Source organism: Cynocephalus volans, chromosome 13, assembly GCF_027409185.1.
Source record: "Cynocephalus volans isolate mCynVol1 chromosome 13, mCynVol1.pri, whole genome shotgun sequence".
NCBI classification, from domain to species: Eukaryota; Metazoa; Chordata; class Mammalia; order Dermoptera; family Cynocephalidae; genus Cynocephalus; species Cynocephalus volans.
Window position 1 is genome coordinate 17981567 of NC_084472.1, and position 21223 is coordinate 18002789.

At 44.4% G+C, this 21223-nt stretch overlaps 1 protein-coding gene across 3 annotated transcripts in view; it reads left to right on the forward strand.

Moving 5' to 3' along the window:
* The window catches only part of GREB1L (GREB1 like retinoic acid receptor coactivator), a 130396-nt gene that overhangs the window by 103702 nt on the left and 5471 nt on the right, over positions 1–21223 (forward strand). For all 3 annotated transcript variants that reach the window (XM_063077061.1, XM_063077062.1, XM_063077063.1), the window contains 12 exons: positions 1247–1380; positions 4387–4726; positions 8056–8171; positions 8842–9086; positions 11409–11980; positions 12217–12319; positions 14779–14934; positions 15221–15360; positions 17270–17431; positions 17554–17758; positions 19756–19921; positions 20961–21188. In XM_063077061.1, the coding sequence (XP_062933131.1) occupies positions 1247–1380; positions 4387–4726; positions 8056–8171; positions 8842–9086; positions 11409–11980; positions 12217–12319; positions 14779–14934; positions 15221–15360; positions 17270–17431; positions 17554–17758; positions 19756–19921; positions 20961–21188 (2567 nt within the window). The remainder of the gene's footprint in view (positions 1–1246; positions 1381–4386; positions 4727–8055; positions 8172–8841; positions 9087–11408; positions 11981–12216; positions 12320–14778; positions 14935–15220; positions 15361–17269; positions 17432–17553; positions 17759–19755; positions 19922–20960; positions 21189–21223) is intronic.

Consider the following 21223-nt stretch of genomic DNA (forward strand, 5'->3'; position numbering starts at 1 on the left):
TAAGGACAAGCAGCTTGTCACACATCTCAGGATCCTCTGAGGGATTCTTATATCACATCCTAAAATAGTTATTCATTTTCGTAGTGTTGACTGAGTGTTGGGAAAATAGAATAGTTTGGTCAGGGCCCTCCCCTCGGGTCCAGTTGGGTGTGGTTTGGCATTCTTTGTATGCAAATTTTTGTGTGTGTGTGTGTGTGTGTGTGTGTGTGTGTGTGTGTGTGTGTGTGTGTGTGTGTGTGTGTGTGTGGAGTTAGTACGCATGTGTGCCAATGTATCGTTTTAGTTTTGTTGCTATTCTTGTGTTCTTCTTTAGAGAGAGAGAGAGAGTGGTGAAGCAGGCGGGCGGGTGTTGGCCTCGGGCGTCTGCCTGGCACAGCCATGCTTTCCAACCTATGGCTCCAAGAACCTGTTTGGCCAGTTACCTAGCTCATAGACCTGCGTGAAGGGGTCTGGTGACCCAGCGTGGCATGTGAAGGGTTTGTGACCCAGTCTGTGAACGGGCTTGAGGGGTCTGTGGGCTCCAGACCCAGCCTTACCTAGACAATTGGCCCAGTCAGTGCATGATTGCCAGCAGGTAAAAGAGCACCACAACTGGCGTGGTCACCTAGCTTTACAATTGGTGTCACGAACAGGATTAAAAGCTAGACGATTGGCGCTGTGAGGATTCCAGGCCTTAGCCTAGCCAGACACTGAGTCATCAAGGAGAGTGGATTAAATACTGTGTATTCTGTTTAAGAAGGCAGAAAAGTATATATTCCATTTTTAAAAATAAATTTTGTTTCTAAAAGGATAAGATTTAATGAGTTGCCATCGATTCAATGATGTCAGAAAAGTTAAGTTTTCTGTAGCAGGAGTTTCTGAGTTTGTCAGTCTCCAGAGAGTTCTGTGGATAGCACGTCAGTAGGGAGAGATGTTTTGAGCAGGGAAAGTATAGGAGAGGACGCTGTCTGCCCTTGTGTATCTAAATAAAAGAAAAAGAAAACAAACCATCCATGTACTTACCATCTGCCTTAAAGATGCGTGTCAACATGCCTCTAGGCACACATTAAGTTCATCTGAAGTGAAAAGAATTTTCAGTTAGTGCCTCAGAGATGGTAGCCACCTTGGTATATGGTTATGTAACAAAACACAGGTTTTTTTTCTTACCTTCCAGGAAATAACCTGTTACAGGGATTTCCCCTCTGCCCCTAGAAGAAAAGACAGACTGTATCCTGTGCTCACTGGGTTTTGCTCTGTTTTGCACCAGGAGGACATGGGCTGTGAGGAGAGGCTATACTTCGGTTTGAATGAGTACAGCAAGTCTCTGCAGTGGGGGATCACAAGCCCACTGCTGAGATGTGACGAGACTTTCGAAAAAATGGTGAACACGCTCTTGGAGAGGTAAAGAGGACTTCTGCCTTTTTCTTCAGCTGTACTTGCAGATCTAAAATAGCCAAAAGCCTTTTGTGTCCCTTCACAGGGAATTTGATGGAGTCCTTGCAGATGACATTCAAAGGTCGAATAAAAACAGCCTTTACTCAAATAACCTTTTACTCCTATGAGGTTATTTTTTCTGTTTGCTTTCTGTTTGTTTTTGCAGCTGGCCAGTACAGGGATCTGAACCCGTGACCTTGGTGTTATCAGCACCACGCTCTAAGTGAGCTAAACTGCCAGCCCCTTACGAGTTTTATGTGATCATCTAAGACCAATAAAGGAAAACAGTGACCCAAAGGGAGACGTGGCACCACTTTTCATGCTGTGAATTGCCTCCTATTCATGCTTCATTATGACCACCAGGAGATTAAATGGGCAGCGAGGAATTCACTTTTAAAGGCCTCTCCTCTGAGGTCTGGCCTCCCCCACCCTACACTGCAAACGTTTACATTTTTCTTTCTTTTCTCTTCTGTCCAACCCAGACAAGTACCCTCAGATGACTTGGTAAAAACCTAAACTTTACTATGAGAGATTTTTAGTATAGGCTAGAGAAAATTAAGGAACAATCAGATCTTTTAAGTGTTTTCATTCCTTAGGGCCCCTCCACTAAGTCCCTGACCTTAGGCATTAAGGATCATGACTCTTCTCTGCCTTCTTTTCATTCCCAGTTCCAGGTCAAACTCTGAAAGTTTTTTCCTTTTTGACCTTTTACCAGACTCAAAGAGTAGGTAGAGACATTAGAATTTACCTAACCAGAAAAGAGTTCCCTCCCTCCCTTCTACCATAATATTCTGTGTTTGACCATTCAGTGATGGGGCAATTGGGCTCTATTTTATAAGGCAGCCTCTAATTTTTAGTAGCTCTAGTTCTCCAAACCAGCTCCAATTGATCACACACCATCTGTCTGACAACCTGTTCTATAATTTTTCAAATAAAAAAGAGAGCAATAAAAAAGAGGACAGATAGATGCCTCCTACCCAGCAAGTTATGCTGTGTCAGGAAAGGGAGCAGGCTCAGAGTAGGATTTTATATCTTTGCAGCTGTTGCATTTGAGAAGTCTTAACTGACAGTGACATTAATCCTTTCACAGCACATGTGATCTTAAATTTCCAAAATCATCTCCTGAGTCTCCTCTTGAAGCTTTCCTACCCACCCATTCCATCTGCTGGCTTGGACCGTATCTTTCTTTCCAGTAAGATCATTCAGAGTTTCATAACTTGTATTTTAAAGGATATTCCCATCAACTTCTATTACAATTTTTGTAACACAAAACTACAATTATAGTTTACTGCACACATAACAGATTGGGGAAACTATTCACTTCTAACTTCATAATTCTTTCAGAGTGAGAAATTTAAATGCTTGTATATCAAAGTTACCATTTTTTCTAGCTTTAGGTTTTGTACGTGGCCCAGCAACAGACATTAAGCTTTAAACACAGATCATTTACACTTACTCCCTCCAACCCATTCATCCCAGGCTAATAATAGCTATTATTTTTGGACAACTGAAGGGACTGGCTCAGGATTGATTGAAGGATTTCCTCACTTTCCCCAAACTTACAAATCCTTGCAATGTGTGCAGCTATTGTCAGAGACCCGAATAAAATCTTGACCCAGCTCTGTCTCTGACCGGTTGTATGATCTGGGACAAGTAGCCGAATTTCTTTCAGCCCCTGAACTCATTCTCCTTCGATGAAAAGGCAGAATGGTTAGAATACAGGGCATCTCTGGTCCTTTTTAGCTCGAAAATACTTTAGAACCAAGCTATTTGTTTGATGACCCTAATTGGTATTTAACCCTGGGCTTTTCTGTGCAAGGGCAGTGGATCACTTGTACTTTAAATAGAATTATAAAATGGAACAAAGGTGAAATACCTCATTAGCCTGCCCTGCTGCTAGGCAGCTGCATGTGCTACCAGCTGGCAACCAGGAAGAAAGTGCACAGACTCAGCCTCATTATTCCAAGCTGCATGAAAGCCTTGGTCAGCCAGGGGCCCAGGGCTCTGCCTTGCCAATGACTACTCTCAACTAGCACCTCTTCATGCCTGTAATTGGGTCCTCTGTCCATTTTGTCATCAAGCCTGGCTCTCTGAGGAATAGCACCTAAGTGAGAGATTTATTTTCACCTGCTTTGTAACTGTAAAAAGTGCCAATTTGAACAAAGTGATCCTCCTACCTGGCAGTCCAGGCCAGGGAGAATGGTACCAAGGGGTGTTGCTGCCAGGCTCAGATTTGTTCAGCTTCCTTGACTCAGCAGGGTCTCAGGTGTTAAGAGGTTATACCACTAGGGTGTGCTATTTCTCCAGTCAGCTCCACGTTTTTTCCAGCACCAAGGCAGTTTATGGGAAGGTAAAGTTACTATCTGTGAGGCTGACCTCAAATTAGTAATAATAATTACCCCTTTTAGGTCTGATACTCCACAGACATCACATTAATGTGTCAGTTTTCTTCACTGTTATCTTAAGCATCAGAGAAATAAGCTGGTAGTGCCACCATTCTAACCTAGTGCTACCAAGAGGTTAAGATCCAGGGATTATCCATTATGCCTGCCAACAATTAACCTGATTAGATCAGTGCATCTCAAAATTTAAGGTGCATACAAACTGCCTGGGAGTCCTGAGAAGCTGCAGATTCTGATTCAGTGAGTCTGGGGTGGGAGGATTTGAGTTCCTGGGTGTAGCTGCTGAGTGATTGCTGGCGCATAGGCCACACTTGGAGAAGCTAGGGTCGCTAGACCATCCCTACACCTCTTTAATTTGCTATGCCTGTCCCAACAGGTTATGACTCCCAAGCTTTGGAAGCTCAACTTTTCCTTCCATTGACATGGGATCCAGGGTCATTCTAGAGCTAAGGCCCCACCACTGATCAGTAACCCCTTCCCCGCCATGCTTGGTCTGCACCTTACTGCACGGGCCTTGCTGATCCCAGCTGGTCCTGCTGCCTGTGTGCTAGTTCCCTGTGTTCTGTTGAAGGTACCCCAGGCTGCACAGCATGGTTGTCCGCTGCTACCTTCTCATCCAGCAGTACTCGGAGGCTCTGATGGCTCTCACCACCATGGCGCCACTCCGAGACCACAGCACACCAGAAACACTCAGCATTATGGATGACCTCATCGGCTCCCCAGGAAAAAACAAAAGTGGGAGGGGACACATGCTCATTATCAGGGTACCCTCAGTGCAGCTGGCGATGTTAGCCAAGGAGCGGCTGCAGGAGGTGCGCGACAAGCTGGGGCTGCAGTATCGCTTTGAGATCATCCTTGGGAACCCGGCCTCTGAACTCAATGTTGCGGCTCACTTTGTGGCACGACTAAAGGTTAGCAATGGACAGATACTTCTCCTTCCAAATACCGTTCGTTTCTGTTTTCTAGGGATCCTGCATAGGTGGCTCAGAGGCCTAATAGATTTTTGTTCATGTCTGAATTTGATCTCCCTGTTAAGGCTAAACTAAGGAACACATTCACTTTCCTCAATGAAAGCAATGTATAGTCTGTGGAGCCCGTTTTTTAGCATGTGCATGCAGTTGGTCTTCCATGCTCTCCAACTGCAGGTGCAAAAAATGAGATGACCCAATTTGACCCCATGTTTATTGACCTTGTTCAAGATGCATCTAGCCCTCGGCCATCTGTTTTCTCAGAAGAAAAGGTAAGCTGTTCTCTCGGATCTCTGTGGGGGACCTCTTTAAGTCTCTTTGACTCACTAATTCTTTTCTGTCCATCTGGCCTATCTGTCAGCTCATGTCTAGAGCTGGTAAAGTATTGTTTTGTCTTCGGTACTCATACAGAGCTAGTCCTAGCCTCTTGCATGTGGATCCCTCAACAACTTGTTTCTTTGTACTTGCTTTGACCCTCAGCCCCAAGGCTTTGGCTGAACTGGTACGTAGCTAGGCATCCTCTTCCAGAGGGACTTAGTGCATGACCAAGCCCCTCACAGCTCCCTCTGCACGGCCAGTGACTGCCTGCCAGTCCCCTACCCCTCCTGTCAGGCATAGGGGTGGGGGGAGTAGAGTCCTAAGTCAACTAACGTAACTCCCTGCCTTATGCCTGGCTCAGTTTTTTTCTGGAGACTTTTATAATCCAATGTGTCCTAGCCATTAGAAAGCATTTAAGCAAAAACCCACATACATATAGATATGGAACTGAGCTAAGTACTGTATGTCTCAGTTACACTGACATGGTATCTTCACCCTGCACACTAAATTCTGAGCTAAACTAGGTTAAGAAAAATCTAGTTTGGCACAAATTTTATGAAAGGAAAGTACGTTGTCTTGGGGGATTTGCATTTTCACTGTGGGCTGCATTTTCCCATCTGCATAATGAGAGAGTTGGACTATATGATTTCTAAGAGCTCTAATTTTGGGATGATTAATTAGTGTTCATAAGTTATTTTGCAAATGTAAACCTTTTTATTGTATTCTGTTAGCTAACCTAAATTGAATATCCCAAAATGCAAATATCAAATGCAAAATATCTTGTATTAGCCCAATAAACTGGAACAAATAAAATTGTCCAAAAATAGAAACTTCTATATTTAGTAGTTGTAACATTTATATTTCATACATAGGTATAAGTTCAAAATTTTAAATTGTAGTCATAGACCCCATTACAGTGGAATTCCTAGGATGAATATCAACTCCTGAAACCCTTCTCACAGAATAACTCATTGAGACATGGAGCTTGAGACAATTTGAGTAATGCTAATGATGAAGAATTTGGAAAGGCAAACAATTCTCCTGGCTATGTGCAATCTCGTACACCTGTTCAGGAAATGGTCTAAATGGATGTGAGGCTGCAGGGTCTTCTCTGTGTCTCCATCCATACTGATTAAGTGTAGCTACTTACAGAGTCTTAGGTCACTTATTCAGAAGGGCCAGTCACTAAGTCAGTATGAATCAGCGGGTCCTAAATAATTGACTCCTCTGGGTGGTTATTTGAAAACGGCAATCAAGGCCTGAGGTTCTTCACCGGGCTCCTAGCTTGTCAGAATACCCGTGCGGCTTGTAAAGGATGGTCGGTCTGTGCAGCCGTCCTGAGAGCTGAGAGCATGCCATACACGAAAGGGGTCTTACTTCAGTAATTACTTCTTCAAGCGGCCATATCTCCCTTAATTTGTATGAATAGTGCTGGCACCAACCATGCATAAGAGAGTCTCATATTCTCAAAACCACTGTATCCCATCAACTCATCCTTTTTATACTCTATTTGTGTGGGAGTGAAAATATGAGATCCTGTTGGGTTTTTCTCATCTTAAGCAAGACTGCCTCCTGCCAGGTGGATTTTGGTTTACCTGTTTATTTCTACGTTACCAACCTCCTTTACCATTTTCAGGATGGCATGGGTGTGCTTTTTATCTCTAGTCAGGTAAAACTCAATGCCGCTTCTTCCATTATATGATGTCATTTTTGTGCTTACCCCTAATTATCCTGTTATAGAAATTTTGCTTGAAGTACTTGTGTGTATATTTATTTCTAAAGACTAGTTTTTCTTCATTGGTCCTTTTCTAGACATCAACAAATCATTGATCAAACCTTATTATATTATCTCTTGCCTGGCAGATTTCTTTTTATCATATTTTGTGCTTAGCAAGGGAAGTACCAATCTATTTTAATATAAAATTGTATATTGAGTAGCACCTCATTAGTTAGTCCTTTTTCCCTAAAGCATTATCGAAAATGTCAGTTCATTTCTTATAATAACTCCAGGGCTGCTATAAAGCATTGTTAGATGCTACATACATAATGAAAAGTAGTAGAAACCACCTTATCTACTTAAGAGAGAGTCTGTTTTCTCTGTTTTAGACAGAAAAATCTAAGATCTTTCTTTATGAACATGTTTCAAAGTTGTTGGGATTTTTTTCTCATTTCATTGATATATTCATGTTTTCAAGATTGATGTTCCATTTATTAAAGATATATGTGTGTATATGTATATATATTTGTTAATATATATGAGAAATTAATGCTTAATAGATTCTTTGTGAAACCATGAGGAAATTGCATTACTCTTCCAAGTAAAGGACAGGCTTTTTTTTCTGTCTCGATCCAGGTATGGTTATATTTTTATAGCCTTCCTATGAGAGACTATTTGGAGGCCATAAGCCAACAATTGTCAATTATTTTTGAAGTCAATAAAGTGAGAAAGAGGAAAAATGACCAGCATGGGGTGGTTAACCTCATTATTTTCTTGGTGAAAATATGTGTTTTGATGGAGTTCTGAGATTCTTTTCTGAGTCATTCACAACTGAAAATTTTTCAGTGAACCAATCACAAGACTTTGTCCATTATGTGACAAAAGTATATTTAAGTGCCTTGCGTCAGGTAGTTTAGCTAGGATTTCTGTAAAGTTTGCATCACTGGAGGGATATTTCACATTGTGTTTCTTTGGCCTGTGTGGCCAATGCATAAGGTATACTAGGTTCTCCTATTTTATCCTGTTGAGATTTTTTTATCTTAAGGCCAAATTCTTATAGAAGAGTCTTGTGAATGCTTTTTTAGTAGCAATTAAAATATACATACATATACATACACACACTTAGTGAAAGTCATTTGGAAGCATGGTGTGTTTAAAATCTGGACCTGAAAACCTTCAAAAAGGTGGGAATTTAAATAAGGAGGTTTAATTTTTTCCTATGGGTTTCTTTCTACAGACTTGGAGAGGAAATGAACCAGAAGAATGGATCCCTCGGACATATCAAGATTTAGAAGGTCTGCCTTGTATTGTGATATTAACTGGCAAAGATCCTCTTGGAGAAACTTTTCCCAGGTACAACTTGAATAATTAATTCCACTTTTCAGTGGTTGCTCGGCTGAACTGATGATGAAAACTTGGTTGATGTGCATTCATTTCATTTGTTTGTCAGGTAATGAGGATTATTTTATGCAGGAATATAAGAAATATGGCTTTCCAGAGAGAACCCAGCAATTATGAGAATGGGAGATAGCCACATTTGCAAAATGTTTGTGCATCAAGGCAAGGCAGCCAGAGGCAGAGGAAAGCAGGATTTTTTTGATAAAGTGCTTTGTCTCTGTTAATCCGCTGTTCCCACCCCCCTCAAGGAATCTAGGGTGCATGGGTTGGAAGGCAGCAAAAACAAAAATACAAGCATTAATTGGATGCTTCCTCTGTGTCAGGTGGTGCTTTCACTGCCTTACGTGCATTGTGCCTTACGTGCATTGTGCATCTCATATTCCTTACAATAACGATATGAGTTATCGGCACTGCGATTCTCTCTTTATACTTTAAGAAAGTGAAGCACAGGGAAGTTAAGGTCATAACAGTTAGGAGGTGGCAGAGCTGAGGTTTAAGTCAAGGCTTACCTGGCACTGAAACCCATGATTTTAACTGCTGTGTGACACTCCCAGCTCTCCAGGCATGCATAAACCCTGCATGCCTGGCCAGAGGGGCTCACCAAGGACGTATTACTTTTATGCAGGTCTTTGAAGTACTGTGACCTTCGGTTAATCGATTCAAGCTATTTAACTCGCACGGCCCTGGAGCAGGAGGTAGGTCTGGCATGCTGCTATGTTTCAAAAGAGGTCATCCGGGGGCCCACTGTCGCCCTGGACCTCAGTGGGAAGGAACAGGACAGAGCCACCATCAGTGAGAATGACTCCGACGAGCTGCTGATTGACCTGGAGCGGCCCCAGAGCAACAGTAGTGCTGTCACTGGAACCTCTGGTCAGTACTTCTTTCCTTTTTCATGGGGTGAGGGACAGGGAGAGGAGGTGCACAGGAGTGTGGAAGGTGGAGACATTTACTAACACCCCCAAGGCCTGCAGAGGAGCCTTCGCTGACTCTGGCTCTCTCTCCAGACCTCAGCTTCCAGGAGAGATAACTTGTAAAATAAGACTGTTGAATAGCCACAAAATACTTCTCTGGGTAAACATTTAATGAAGACCTTGGCAATAGGCTAAACATAATAAATACATTTTGTCAACCCCAGCCTGTACCATTTTCCCTCATCTTTTCCACCCTTAACCTTCTCATGGTTGATATGCATCTCATATTCGCACAAAGGCCCTGTTTTTCTTCCAGGTCCTGAAGCTGTAAGTTTGTGCTAAGTGGCTTAGTACTGGAAACAAAATGTTTGTTTGTTCAAATGCATGAATGAATGAATGACTTCTCTAGATACCTAATGGCAAGTGGTGTATGCTGGAGCCACGGGTGGGTTGTGAAGATCCATCATATGCAGCCTACTGGCCCCTCGTACAGCATAACTATGTGTCTCCTGCCAGTGCCTGGCATGAATTTTCTTCTGATAAATTGTATCATAGCAAATGCGGCACTATTTCAGTTTCTTTCCTGATAATGAAAGTAATAAAGCTTAATACAGAAAACTCAGAGAATGTAACTAAGTACAGAGGAGAGATTAAAAAATGAAACAAAACCCCACTATGAGAGGTAGCCACTATTAAACGATCGGCCACATGTCCCTTCTTTCCCGTTTTTTTTTTTTGAATTATCATTGAGATCATTTCATCACTCTGACACATACATGCAATCACATACAATTTTGTGTCTAAAAGCAGCACTAGTCCGCCTGCTCATTCTGTCGGCAGCTATAGGATGCTGTGTGCAGGAACCGAAGAGGTAGTTTGTGGGGGTTTCTGTCTGTCTACAGGGACCCTCAGCCAGGAGGAGCATGAGAACCGCCCACTCACCCTCAGCCAGGGCTGACTATTGAGTTTATCATTCTACCCCCCTCAGCCCCACAACGCAGGCTCCCCAATTTTCTCTCTGAGGCCAGTTCAAAATAAAGTCAAGAGGTTTGAGGATAGGGAAGGGAGGGGGAAATACTGCATCTAGAAGCTGTGGACACCAGCGGCAGGAAGCAGAAGGTGAGGATGAGGGGACGTCTGTCTTCCTTCCTGTGCTTCTGCAGTCACACGCCCTCCTGCCCTCACATGTGGCGCTGCCACCAAGCTCACTTTGTGTCCTTGCTGCTTGTGCCATTTCCTTTCCCTGCTGGTAGGCCGCTTTCACCACGCTGAGCATTTGGCTCCCAGCCCTGGGCTCACTCCAAGGGTGCTAGGGAGGCTCACTGCCCAGAGCACCCAGGGCTGTGAGGAAAAGCAAGCTCTCCTGCGAGGAGGACACACCAGTCCCATAAGCAAGTGGAGTGACTTGGTTTTAATAACCTCCAGTAAATGACTATTCATTCAGGATCTCCCCAGGATGGGATCTGACTTACCTGCCTGGGCAGCACCAATCTGTGCTCAGAGAGGGCCTCCTGTCCTTAATGTCATGAGCTTTTTGGTTCTTAGTGGGAAAACCATATTTGAAGTTAATTGGCCAAATGTGTAAGAGATACTCTGGGGAACACCGCACCTCATTTGGATAGCTTATTCCTTACCTCCCCTCACGTGGAGACACCCATCTTGGTTTGGGAAGTGGCTACAGTCTGGGGAGCATATCCACAGCCACAGTGGAAGGCCTTGGCCCCCAGAAGGAAGCGAGTGCCACTGGAGCAGGACTGAAATATGGAGCCTGTATTGGTCAGAGTCCTGGAAGGCATATCCAAATGAGGTCCTAGGAGGAGAGTTTAACAAAGGGACTACTTATAAGGTTGTGGGCAGGATTTAGGAAAGGACCTGGAGCTGGTGTAGTACCAGGGTCTAGATAGCCCCAGGAGCCCTGCCCACCACTGGGCCTGAACAAGGGAGGGGAGGGGGCAATTGGGGCCCAGAGAAGCCTGCGGGACAGGAGCTGCAGCCCTCGTAGAGAGGCGGCCAACCCTCTCCACTGAGTGGGTGACCATGGAGGGAGGAAGCCAGGGAAGAGACAACCAGTTCCTTGCTGGTGTCACCCATGGGCCAAGCCCCGTGTCCCTGAGCTAGGGCAAGGGAGGAGGAAGAGCAGCGTGGAGAGGTGGCAAAGGGAAGACGTCTAGCGCCTGCACAGCGAGCTGGGTTTCAGCTGATTTCCTGGCCTTTGCTCCTTCCCAGAGGCACCTTAGCATGGTAATGGGTTATGGCCTGGGTTCTGCGCATCCTCTTTCAGGTTCCATCATGGAGAACGGGGTGAGCTCTTCCAGCACGGCCGACAAGTCCCAGAAGCAGTCCCTGACCCCTAGTTTCCAGAGCCCAGCCACTAGCATGGGTCTGGATGAAGGGGTCTCTGGCAGCACAGCTGGAGCCGGGGAGACTCTGAAGCAGGAGTGCGACTCCCTGGACCCCCAAATGGCAAGCAGTACCACCTCCAAGCCTTCATCGTCCTCCTCGGGACCAAAGGCCCTCCCGTGGCTGGGCCAGCCCATCAGAGGCTGCACGGGCCTGCACACAGCCCTGCCCCCAATAGTGATCTTATCCAAAGCGGCCTACAGCCTCCTGGGCTCCCAGAAGGGGGGCAAGCTGACATCCTCCTCGTCTCTGCTGCCCCACGCCGATGTGGCCTGGGTGAGCTCTTTGCGGCCGTTCCTGCATAAGGACATGAGCAGCGAGGAGCAGTCCCTCTACTACAGGCAGTGGACCTCAGCTCGGCAGCACCATGCGGACTACAGCAACCAGCCAGACCCAGCCTCTGGTGCCCGCACCTGCCACCCCCGGCGACTGCTGCTGACGGGGCCCCCTCAGGTAGGGCCGGGCCAGGCTGGCATCCTTAGGCTAGGGTTGGCACATCTCTCCCAAGAAGGAAGGAAACCAGGGAATCTCTTGGGGGTGGCGTGGGGGTGACAGAGCAATGCGGACCTCATCCAGGCCTCTCAGAGGAAGAAGGAGACACTGAAGAACCAAGGTGTGAAATCTCTTTTCTCTTTTCCTCCCCCCTCTTCCCTCCTCCACCCCTCCCCAATTGAAAATATTTCCATCAGGTGGGAAAGACCGGCTCCTATTTACAGTTCCTTAGGATCCTCTTCCGCATGCTCATCAGGCTTCTGGAGGTGGACGTCTATGACGAGGAGGAGATCCACACTGGTGAGTTCTGAGCTGCACAGAGGGGTAGGGCAGGGGCCCGCTTGAGCGACACTAAACATCAAACCCTGGGAGTTAGCTTCTGCCTTCTGGGATTCCTATAATACCTAACTTGCAGAGGCACTGTGAGGTTAAAGATAATGTGCCCAGCAAATAGTCCTGGGTAAACCGTGGCCTCTTTTGGCTCCTTGAGGTCAGGGATGGAGTAGTCTAATTTCAGACTCTCTCCCCACAATGTCCAATAAGGTGATGATGAGCAAAGAGGCATTTTATAAAGGCTTGTTAGGTAGATTAATTGCCCAGAAGGTTAATCCGTTGTAAAATTCAATTTGTACTGTTCAGCTGCTTAAGGATCCAGGGTATATTTCTATTCTGCATACTAGTCCTTTGTTGGTTGGCCAGAGTATATGTTATATTTTAACCACAGGCTGAGTGAGGGCACAGGATTATTATAATGCAGGCTGGCAGGTTAGCTCAGTTGGTAGAGCATGGTGTTATAACACCAAGGTCAAGGGTTTGGATCTCTGTTAAGGGCCAGGGCCAAAAAAAAAAAAAAAGATTACTACAATGAAATGAAAATTTCTGTGCGCAGAACCGAATGCTGGCGCCACAAACAAAACCCCTTCCCATCTGTAGTAAGACCCGGGAGAGAGTGCTCGGCAGGCCATGGGAGCAGGCGTGCGAGTGAAGATCATTTCTAGCCGCTTGCCCCCTTCCCACCCTTCCTCCCCAGATGTTACTGCAGGGCTGTTTCCACTCTGCAGCTCAGAACAGTGTGGCCTCAAAACTGTGGCTTCACACCTCAGAACAATGGCTGTGTTGGAGAGGAATTGTGGGGAGATGGTAGAGGTGACCAGGTTGAAGTTCTTCTCCAGCCTCTCAAAGATGAGTCCAGAACAGGGAAAGCCCTTGGCATCTCCTATCAATTTAGCACTTAGAGATCTCACCTCACTTGTTTTTTCTGAAATAATTGGACCTGTTCTGTGGCCAGCCCAAGGGAACTAGTTTAGTGCAGAGCAAGAGGTAAAATCAGCCATATTTAATCATTTTATTATGGCTTCAGCCCTATTTCCATTCCTCACCAATTCATAGCCATGATTTCACACACACATGCACGATCTCATCTTCCCATCTACATCGTCTCTGTGTCCCCAGCTGAGCTGTACCAGATTTCTGGGCCTACCACAGAGAAGAAACAGATCTAGGTTGGCCTCAAAATACCCCAAACCTCCTGGAAGAGGGCTGGGCCCAGAAGGGCAAAGCCAGAGCCAAGCAGGGCCCTGTCATCCCCACCAGCTTTCCCATCAGGCTCCTCGGCACCACAGCCGAGTGATGCCTTTGATTTTACCATCAAATCATGCCACAATGATCTGGGATTGTATCCGTGCCAGGGAGCTGTGAGAGGGTCTGTTACAGCCTGTCTGACGGGAGAGCCTGGCCTCGGTAGTGAGAAGCGCTGCTAATTTGGCTTTCTTCCTTCTCCCTCGCTTTCGTGCAGGGCAACGCAGTGATGCTCTGGAGATGCACAATGACAGTATTCTTAAAATCTAGAATTAGCTTGAAATTTTAAATAAAAAGCAAACTTCAGCTAAGAGATATAAAAATAAATGGCATTGTTTGTGCTAAAAAAGGTAATAGTTATACTTCCAGTCTTTAGACTTATTTTTTGAAAGTTTATTTCTTCCTCTCTCCCTTTGAAAGTTGCCTTAAGCTACTTTTTGACCTTACAGATTTTATTAATAATAATATACATCATCTACTGGACACCCACTATGTGCCTGCCACTGTCTTAGTACTTTATATATGCCACTTCAAATGCTTAGGAGAATCTGGAGCCCCTGAGGGGTTAAGTTGGGAGCCTAAAAGTGCGAAGTAGTGAGGGCCAGGGCCAGGATGCACACTCAGGTCTACTGGCTCAGCCTGGACTGCATATTGGTACTCCCTAAGGAGCTTTATGCAATATGACTGGTGCCTGGGTAGTAAAGAGATTCTACTTTGACTATTCTGGGGTGTGTGGCCTGAGTGCGGAGACTTTTACAAGCTCCCCAGGTATTCTAATGTGCAGCAGACATTGGGAATCCTGTTCAAAGCATCCTAAAATCTCTTGGATGCCAGTATCTTAAAACCCCACATCTAAAACCCTAAGACAGAATTCAGATCATCCCAAATTAGATAAGCTTTTAAGGAAATTTGGGGTGGATGGGAGGCGATGGGAGTCTGTAAACTTGGTCTATAGAGACCTAATTCTGGGGGCGGGGGGCAGTGAGAGCTAACATTCCTCCCAGCATGGATCTGAAGGGACAAGTCTGGCTCCTTCTACCCTGGAATAGGGGAGGAGCTCATTTTTCAGAAATGGCTTTGTCCACCCATCTGGGCTTTATGTTTCATGAGACCTTTCTCCCTGACACTTGGGAGGGAGTGAGGTCAATCTGCCTGTTCTGCGCACTTTCTTCTCATCCTAGATCACAGTGAAAGCAGTGAAGTAAGCCAGTCAGAGGGAGAGCCGTGGCCCGACATCGAGAGCTTCAGTAAAATGCCTTTTGACGTCAGTGTGCATGATCCCAAGTACAGTTTGATGAGCCTGGTATATACTGAGAAGGTGGCAGGGGTCAAACAAGGTCAGTGCAAGGGTAGCCGGTCTTACCACCTCTGAAGGTCAAGGGGAACCTAAATCAGGGCAGGAGGCCTGGGGCAGTTAAATCTCCGAGAGCAGCTTAAATAATTCTCCTGTTTTTCTCTTGGTTCTTACACACATGCATATCAGCTTTTAATTTTCATATCTGCCTCTCAGCTCATAAATTATAAGGTCCTTGGAAAAGTCCTTTGGGGGAGTAGGGGACTTTTCTTTCCAGACATAGGGGCTTTCCTTGAATCATGGGATGGTTTTTGCCTCTTTATACACAGAAGTAATAAAGGAATCCAAAGTTGGGGAGCCCAAGAAACGAGAAACCGTGTCCATAATGCTGACCAAATATGCAGCCTACAACACCTTCCACCACTGTGAACAGTGCCACCAGTACATGGACTTTACCTCTGCCTCCCAGGTGCAGCTCCCACCTTCACCCTTGCCTTGGATCTCTGTCCCAATATGGATCTTGTATGTAAGGGTAGGGGGTAAAGGGATAAAAAATAAGGCCTCTAGTTTCAGGCCCTAGGTAAAGGATAGCTTACTATGAACAGGAGCCACTGACTGGCAAGAAAAATATATGAAACAATGATTAAATGAACTTTGGGCTTATTGGGATTGCAGGAGGGAGAAGGGAAGAGAGGGGAAGAACCTTAGTGTCTTAAGCTACTTCATCAAAATGTGTCATATTTAGGGTAGAAAGTGGCTGAGATGTTTATCCGTGATCCTGAAAAAAACTGGATATTATGGTCTATTTGGTAAAAGGGTCTTCCCCGTCTCTTGGGTTTTTGATTAAAATGGCACTGTTATCTAACAAATCTACATTGTGTGCCCTTTGAGCTGTGTCTAACAAGTCTGTTGATTTGCACCAACTTAGTCATATTCTTACTCCTGCCTGGGATGGTTTTGACCAGTGGAGCAATGTTTGTTTTATGCAGTGAGAACTGAGAGATGAGAATGCAGAATGAGAGAATGACCCATAGTATTTGCTTCTTATTGGCTGTTGCATCTTTAAGCACGGAAGATGGGAAAGGCAGTGAATGATAGCAGTATCCAGAGCCTGTTTGGAGGATAAGTTCCATACTGCTTTCCCCCAGTTTATCTTCTTGATTTGTATGACTTGGCTCTGAACACCCAGAATGACCTCGTGCTTCTTATAGGCCCCTGCTGATTGAACTCCCCTAAACCTGCTTCTGCTCTTCAGGCCCAGGTCATTACCTTTCCCACATTTTATCCTGAAAGACAAATGGGTACTAGATGGGATTTACTTAAAAACTAGATTAATCATTTTGCCCTTCTAATACAAGTTACTTTTTACATCCCATTTGTTTTCTTGGTGTTATTGAAAACTTTTGGTGGGCTACTTTGAAATCAATTCACATGCCTTACAGAACACAGAAGATACAAGTCCCCTAGGTCTACAGATCATAGGGTTTTAGAAAATTTCATTAAAACCCTTCTAGTCGTATAGTTTCTGTGTAATGACACTGCTAAGTAGTATACTCCCACATTTGTGAAGAAGAATAAACTAGAACTTAAGGGAAGTAGTACAATATTTTTCTATAAAATGTAATATTTCAGTTAAAACTATTGGTAAACCTACCTGGATTCTAGATGCTGATGTAAACTGATGTTATCCTTTCATTAAGCCAGATACTGCATGCACTGTAAAGCACATAAAGACCTATTGTATGTAATTATTCACTGGGATGGGTTACTGGGAACATGTGAGCTTCCCAGCAACTTTTAAAGTAGGTTAGGTTTATATTTGGCTTCAGTGAATCAAATGGTCTGTCCCTGAAACCAGACTTCTGGGCTAAATGACTGTTCACACCTCTTCAGCTTCCACTGTAGGCAGGAAAGATAAGGCCACAGAGGCATTTTAATGATGTCAGTCCTAATATTTTATTTAGGAAGCTGGTAGTCAATTCACTTGACCTAAGCAGAACTATTTTTCTCCTGTAAGTGGGGACCTTTGAGCATATGTACATAAGCAGGACATCCCACAGGTGTATCTGACCTCTGCTTGAGACTGAACAGTGTGGCTCCAAAAGCATGAGGAATGCAAAGACAGTGCCAAGCAACAAGTACCTCTGTGGAGAGATTGTGTAGGGGCAAGATGCTTGGCTGTCATGTCAGTGACAGCTACTAAATGATGAAATGGTTGCTTCCCAACTCTTTAGATACTGCTACTCATAGCCAGAAGGTCTGGTGGCATTTATAAATCCATGTTAGTTTGCCCCCGCTTACTAACAACCCAAAGAAGTGGCCTGGAAGTATGGAAGCCTTGTGCTTACATTCTCCCCTTTTCTTCTCTGCAAATGTAGATGTCTGACTCCACCCTTCATGCATTCACATTCTCCTCCTCTATGCTGGGAGAAGAGGTTCAGCTCTATTTCATCATTCCCAAATCCAAAGAGAGTCATTTTGTCTTCAGCAAGCAAGGCAAACACCTGGAGAGCATGCGGCTGCCCCTGGTCTCAGACAAGGTGGGTGAAAGTGTCTGGACATGAGGACTGCCAGGCATCAGGTACTATATCAGGTTCTCTAAGCTTTTATCTAAAAGTTTTAATTTCCCTTTTTGACCTGTTTGTTCTTTCCCTTTCAGCAGAATTTGAATGCAGTCAAGAGCCCTATTTTCACTCCTTCCAGTGGTCGCCATGAGCATGGACTCCTAAATCTTTTCCACGCCATGGAGGGCATCGGCCACCTTCACCTTCTGGTGGTCAAAGAATATGAGATGCCGCTGTACCGCAAGTACTGGCCCAACCACATCATGCTGGTGCTTCCTGGCATGTTCAATAATGCAGGCGTGGGTAAGGGGCCACCCTGGGACGGGAAGAAGGGCTGAGAAGATAAACTGAGCTCCATTCTCCTGGCATGAAACTTTCAAAGGTTTCCCCATCCCTGGAAAGTGTCCTGCCCTCCTGACCAAAAATCTTTTTCCCATTATCTGCAACGTTACAGAATCTTTAACTTCTGAGGATTAGTAGCTAAGGAAAAAGGCACTAGTATTCTGAGCATCCTGGAAAGTGTTTGGTATTCTTCACAAATATTCCTGCAAATATTCCTGGGTTGAGCACTCAGGAGCAGGAATGTAACAGTGAGAAGAAAGATGGCATGAGGGAGAATGGAATTAGTGGTTCACTAAGATCTGCAGGAGTCCCTAATTCATCTCTCATCTTAAAGGCACAGGGCAAATTTTAGGGAGCTGCTGTACAAACATGGAATTGGAAACTGGGGTACTGACATCTAACAATATCGAGTCTTCCAATCCATGAGCATGGGATGTCTTTCCATTTCTTGGCATCTTTAATTTCTTTCAGCAATGTTTTGTACTTTTTTCTCTACAAGTCTTTTGCCTTCTTGGTTATGTTTATTCCTAAGTAGTTATTCTTTTCAATGGAACTGTTTTCTTAATTTCCTTTTTTTGGATTGTTCATTGTTGGTGTACAGAAATAAAACTGATTTTGTGTTGATTTTGTATCTGCAACTTTGACAAATTCACTTAGTTCTAAAGGTTTTCTTGTACAGTTTTAAAGATTTTCTACAGATAAGATATGTTGTCTGGGAACAGAGATAATTTTACTGCTTCTTTCAAATTTGGATGCCTATTATTTCTTTTTCTTGCCTAATTTCTCTGGCTAGGACTTTCCAGTAGTGTCTTAAATAGAAGTGGCGAAAGTGGACATCCTTGTCATGTTCTTGGTCTTAGAGGAAAAGCTTTCAGTCTTTCATGATGTTGTTAGCTGTGGGCTATGATGATGTTAGCTGCGGGCTTTTTGTATATGGCCCTTATTATGCTAAGAATTCAATCTACTACATACATGCTCTTGGAAAACTGATTTTCCTAAATCCCAGAATTATTCTTGATCTATTCAAACTGCTTTGGGTTCTTCCATAGATTTAATATCTTTTTTTTAAGCCTCTTAATTTATCATCTACATTTTGTTTCATTTTAGGATGGCCCTTTGATAAATTAGCTAATTCCTGATGATCGTCATCTTAATGATTGGTAACACTCATTGAGTACTGAACATGTGCTACACACTGTCCTAAGCACCATACAACAACCCTATGAGATAGGTGTTATTGCCCCCTTTTTAAAAAGGAGGGGAAGCCAAAGCACAGTGGAGTTAATGTGTTCTGGGTCATATAGGTAGAAAATGGTGGAATCAGGATTCAAACTCAGGCAACCTGGCTCTAGTCTATTCACTTACTATACCATTCTGCCTCTTACAAAAAGCAGATCTAGGGAAAGGGTGCCAGTTTCCAGAATCTTCTTCAGAGAAGATGCTGCTGCCAGTTTCCTGAAAGTATCTAAAGCAAGGGACCATCAGTGGAAAAGGATATACCCAGTCATTGCAACCCTGGCTACTCCCTAGAGCAGGATGTGTGAAAGGCTGCCTCCAAGACTGAGACAGCCTCTTGTCATGCTTTAAGGAACTAATCAGTAACAGCATTTCCTATACGTATGTGGTATCCTTTCTTCTGTCAGGGAAACTGAATTCTTGCCATACTTCTCAATGTGTAGTTTGTGCATCATCTAAGATACCTCTGATTTCTGGCCCTTCGGCATACCTCCTCAAGTGAATCTCTGGTGAAGGGCCCCAGGAACCTACATTTTAAACTGACTTCCCCAGTGGCTGTTACATACACTCGTTTGAGAACCACGGCTCTGAACATTTGGCTGGCTCCCACCTCCATCGTCACAATGTGAACAGGCACACCTGTGGAGAGAATGTGAGCTGCCTGTGGGGATTTGGCCAAGTCTGAGTGAAGGATTTATAGCTGTGGTTATGCTGCCTTCCAGGTGCTGCCAGGTTCCTGATTAAGGAGCTGTCCTATCACAACCTAGAACTGGAGAGGAACCGCCTGGAGGAACTGGGAGTTAAACGCCAGTGTGTCTGGCCTTTCATCGTCATGATGGATGACTCATGTGTCCTGTGGAACATTCACAGTGTGCAGGAGCAGACCAGGTAGTGATACTTCCAAGCAGTTCTGGGGGAGTATGACACAATGCTATGGAGAAGATACTTTTCTTGGCTGCAGTTACACATGGAAGTAAATGAGAGACACAGCCTTCCAGAGCTTAATTAATGGTTGACCATGAGACCACCCTCACTAGCACCTCTTGTGGTGACTTAGGAAATTTTAATTTAGACATTCAGGATACCATTAAATTCCTGGACCATTTCCGTCTGTCTATATCATGGCATCAGTTATCTATAAAATTCTGTTGAGACACTATGATTTATCTAGAAAGACTACTGGCATCTGAATCAGAAGAGCTGGTTTTTAGACCAAGCTCTGCTGCTTAACTATCTGCATGAAAAAGGAAAGTCATTTCACCTGTGTCTCAAGTCTATCGCCTGCAAAATTACAGCTAGGCCAAAATCAGTGTTTCTCCTCCTGGGGCAGTGCTGCCCTTCTAGGGGGCATTTAAGAATGTCACAGTGCCAAGGGGTGGTGGTCTGGGGATCCAAGAGGCCCAGGGAATGCTAAACACCGAAAAGTCCTACACAAAAAATAGCCCCCAAAACTCAATAGCACCCTCATTGAAACACTGTGCCAGATGATCTCTAGGCCCTTTCCAGCTCAAATATCAATTTTTGTGTCCTTGTTTCCACTGTGGATTTGAAACCAGTGAAGTTTTCAATATTCCTTTACTACGCATGATTACCAGAACTGATGCTTCTAACCTCTGGCTACCTCTCTTTGGTAATTCCCTGTTCATTATTCACTTTGAAACATGGGCTGGATTTCTTTCTCTGCCTTAAAGTGATAAGCCCCACCCCCAAAAGGCAGCTTTGTTAATAGAGGTGTCAGGCAGTGTTAATAGAGGTGTCAGGCAACTGAGCTTGACATCCTTCTCCATTCCAGGCTAATATAAAGTAAATCAGCTAATTATATTCTTTACAATATTACTCATGTATAGCAGTGTTGGCCCTTAGTAAATGATCCTCTCTTTGGTAATATTTATTGACATCTTATATAAACTAACTTTACATTTCATAGCCAGCCCATGGAAGCAGGAGTTTCCAGTAAGAATGTCTCCTTAAAGAGTGTCTTGCAGCATATTGAAGCCACACCAAAAATCATCCACTATGCAATCCTGGGCATACAGAAATGGAGCAGCAAATTGACTTCTCAGAGCCTAAAGACCCCATTCTCTAGATGTCATGTGCATGATTTCATTCTCCTCAACATAGACTTGACTCAGAACGTGCAGTATGACTTCAACAGGTAAGCCAGGCCTCATGGATGCAAGTAATCCTTGC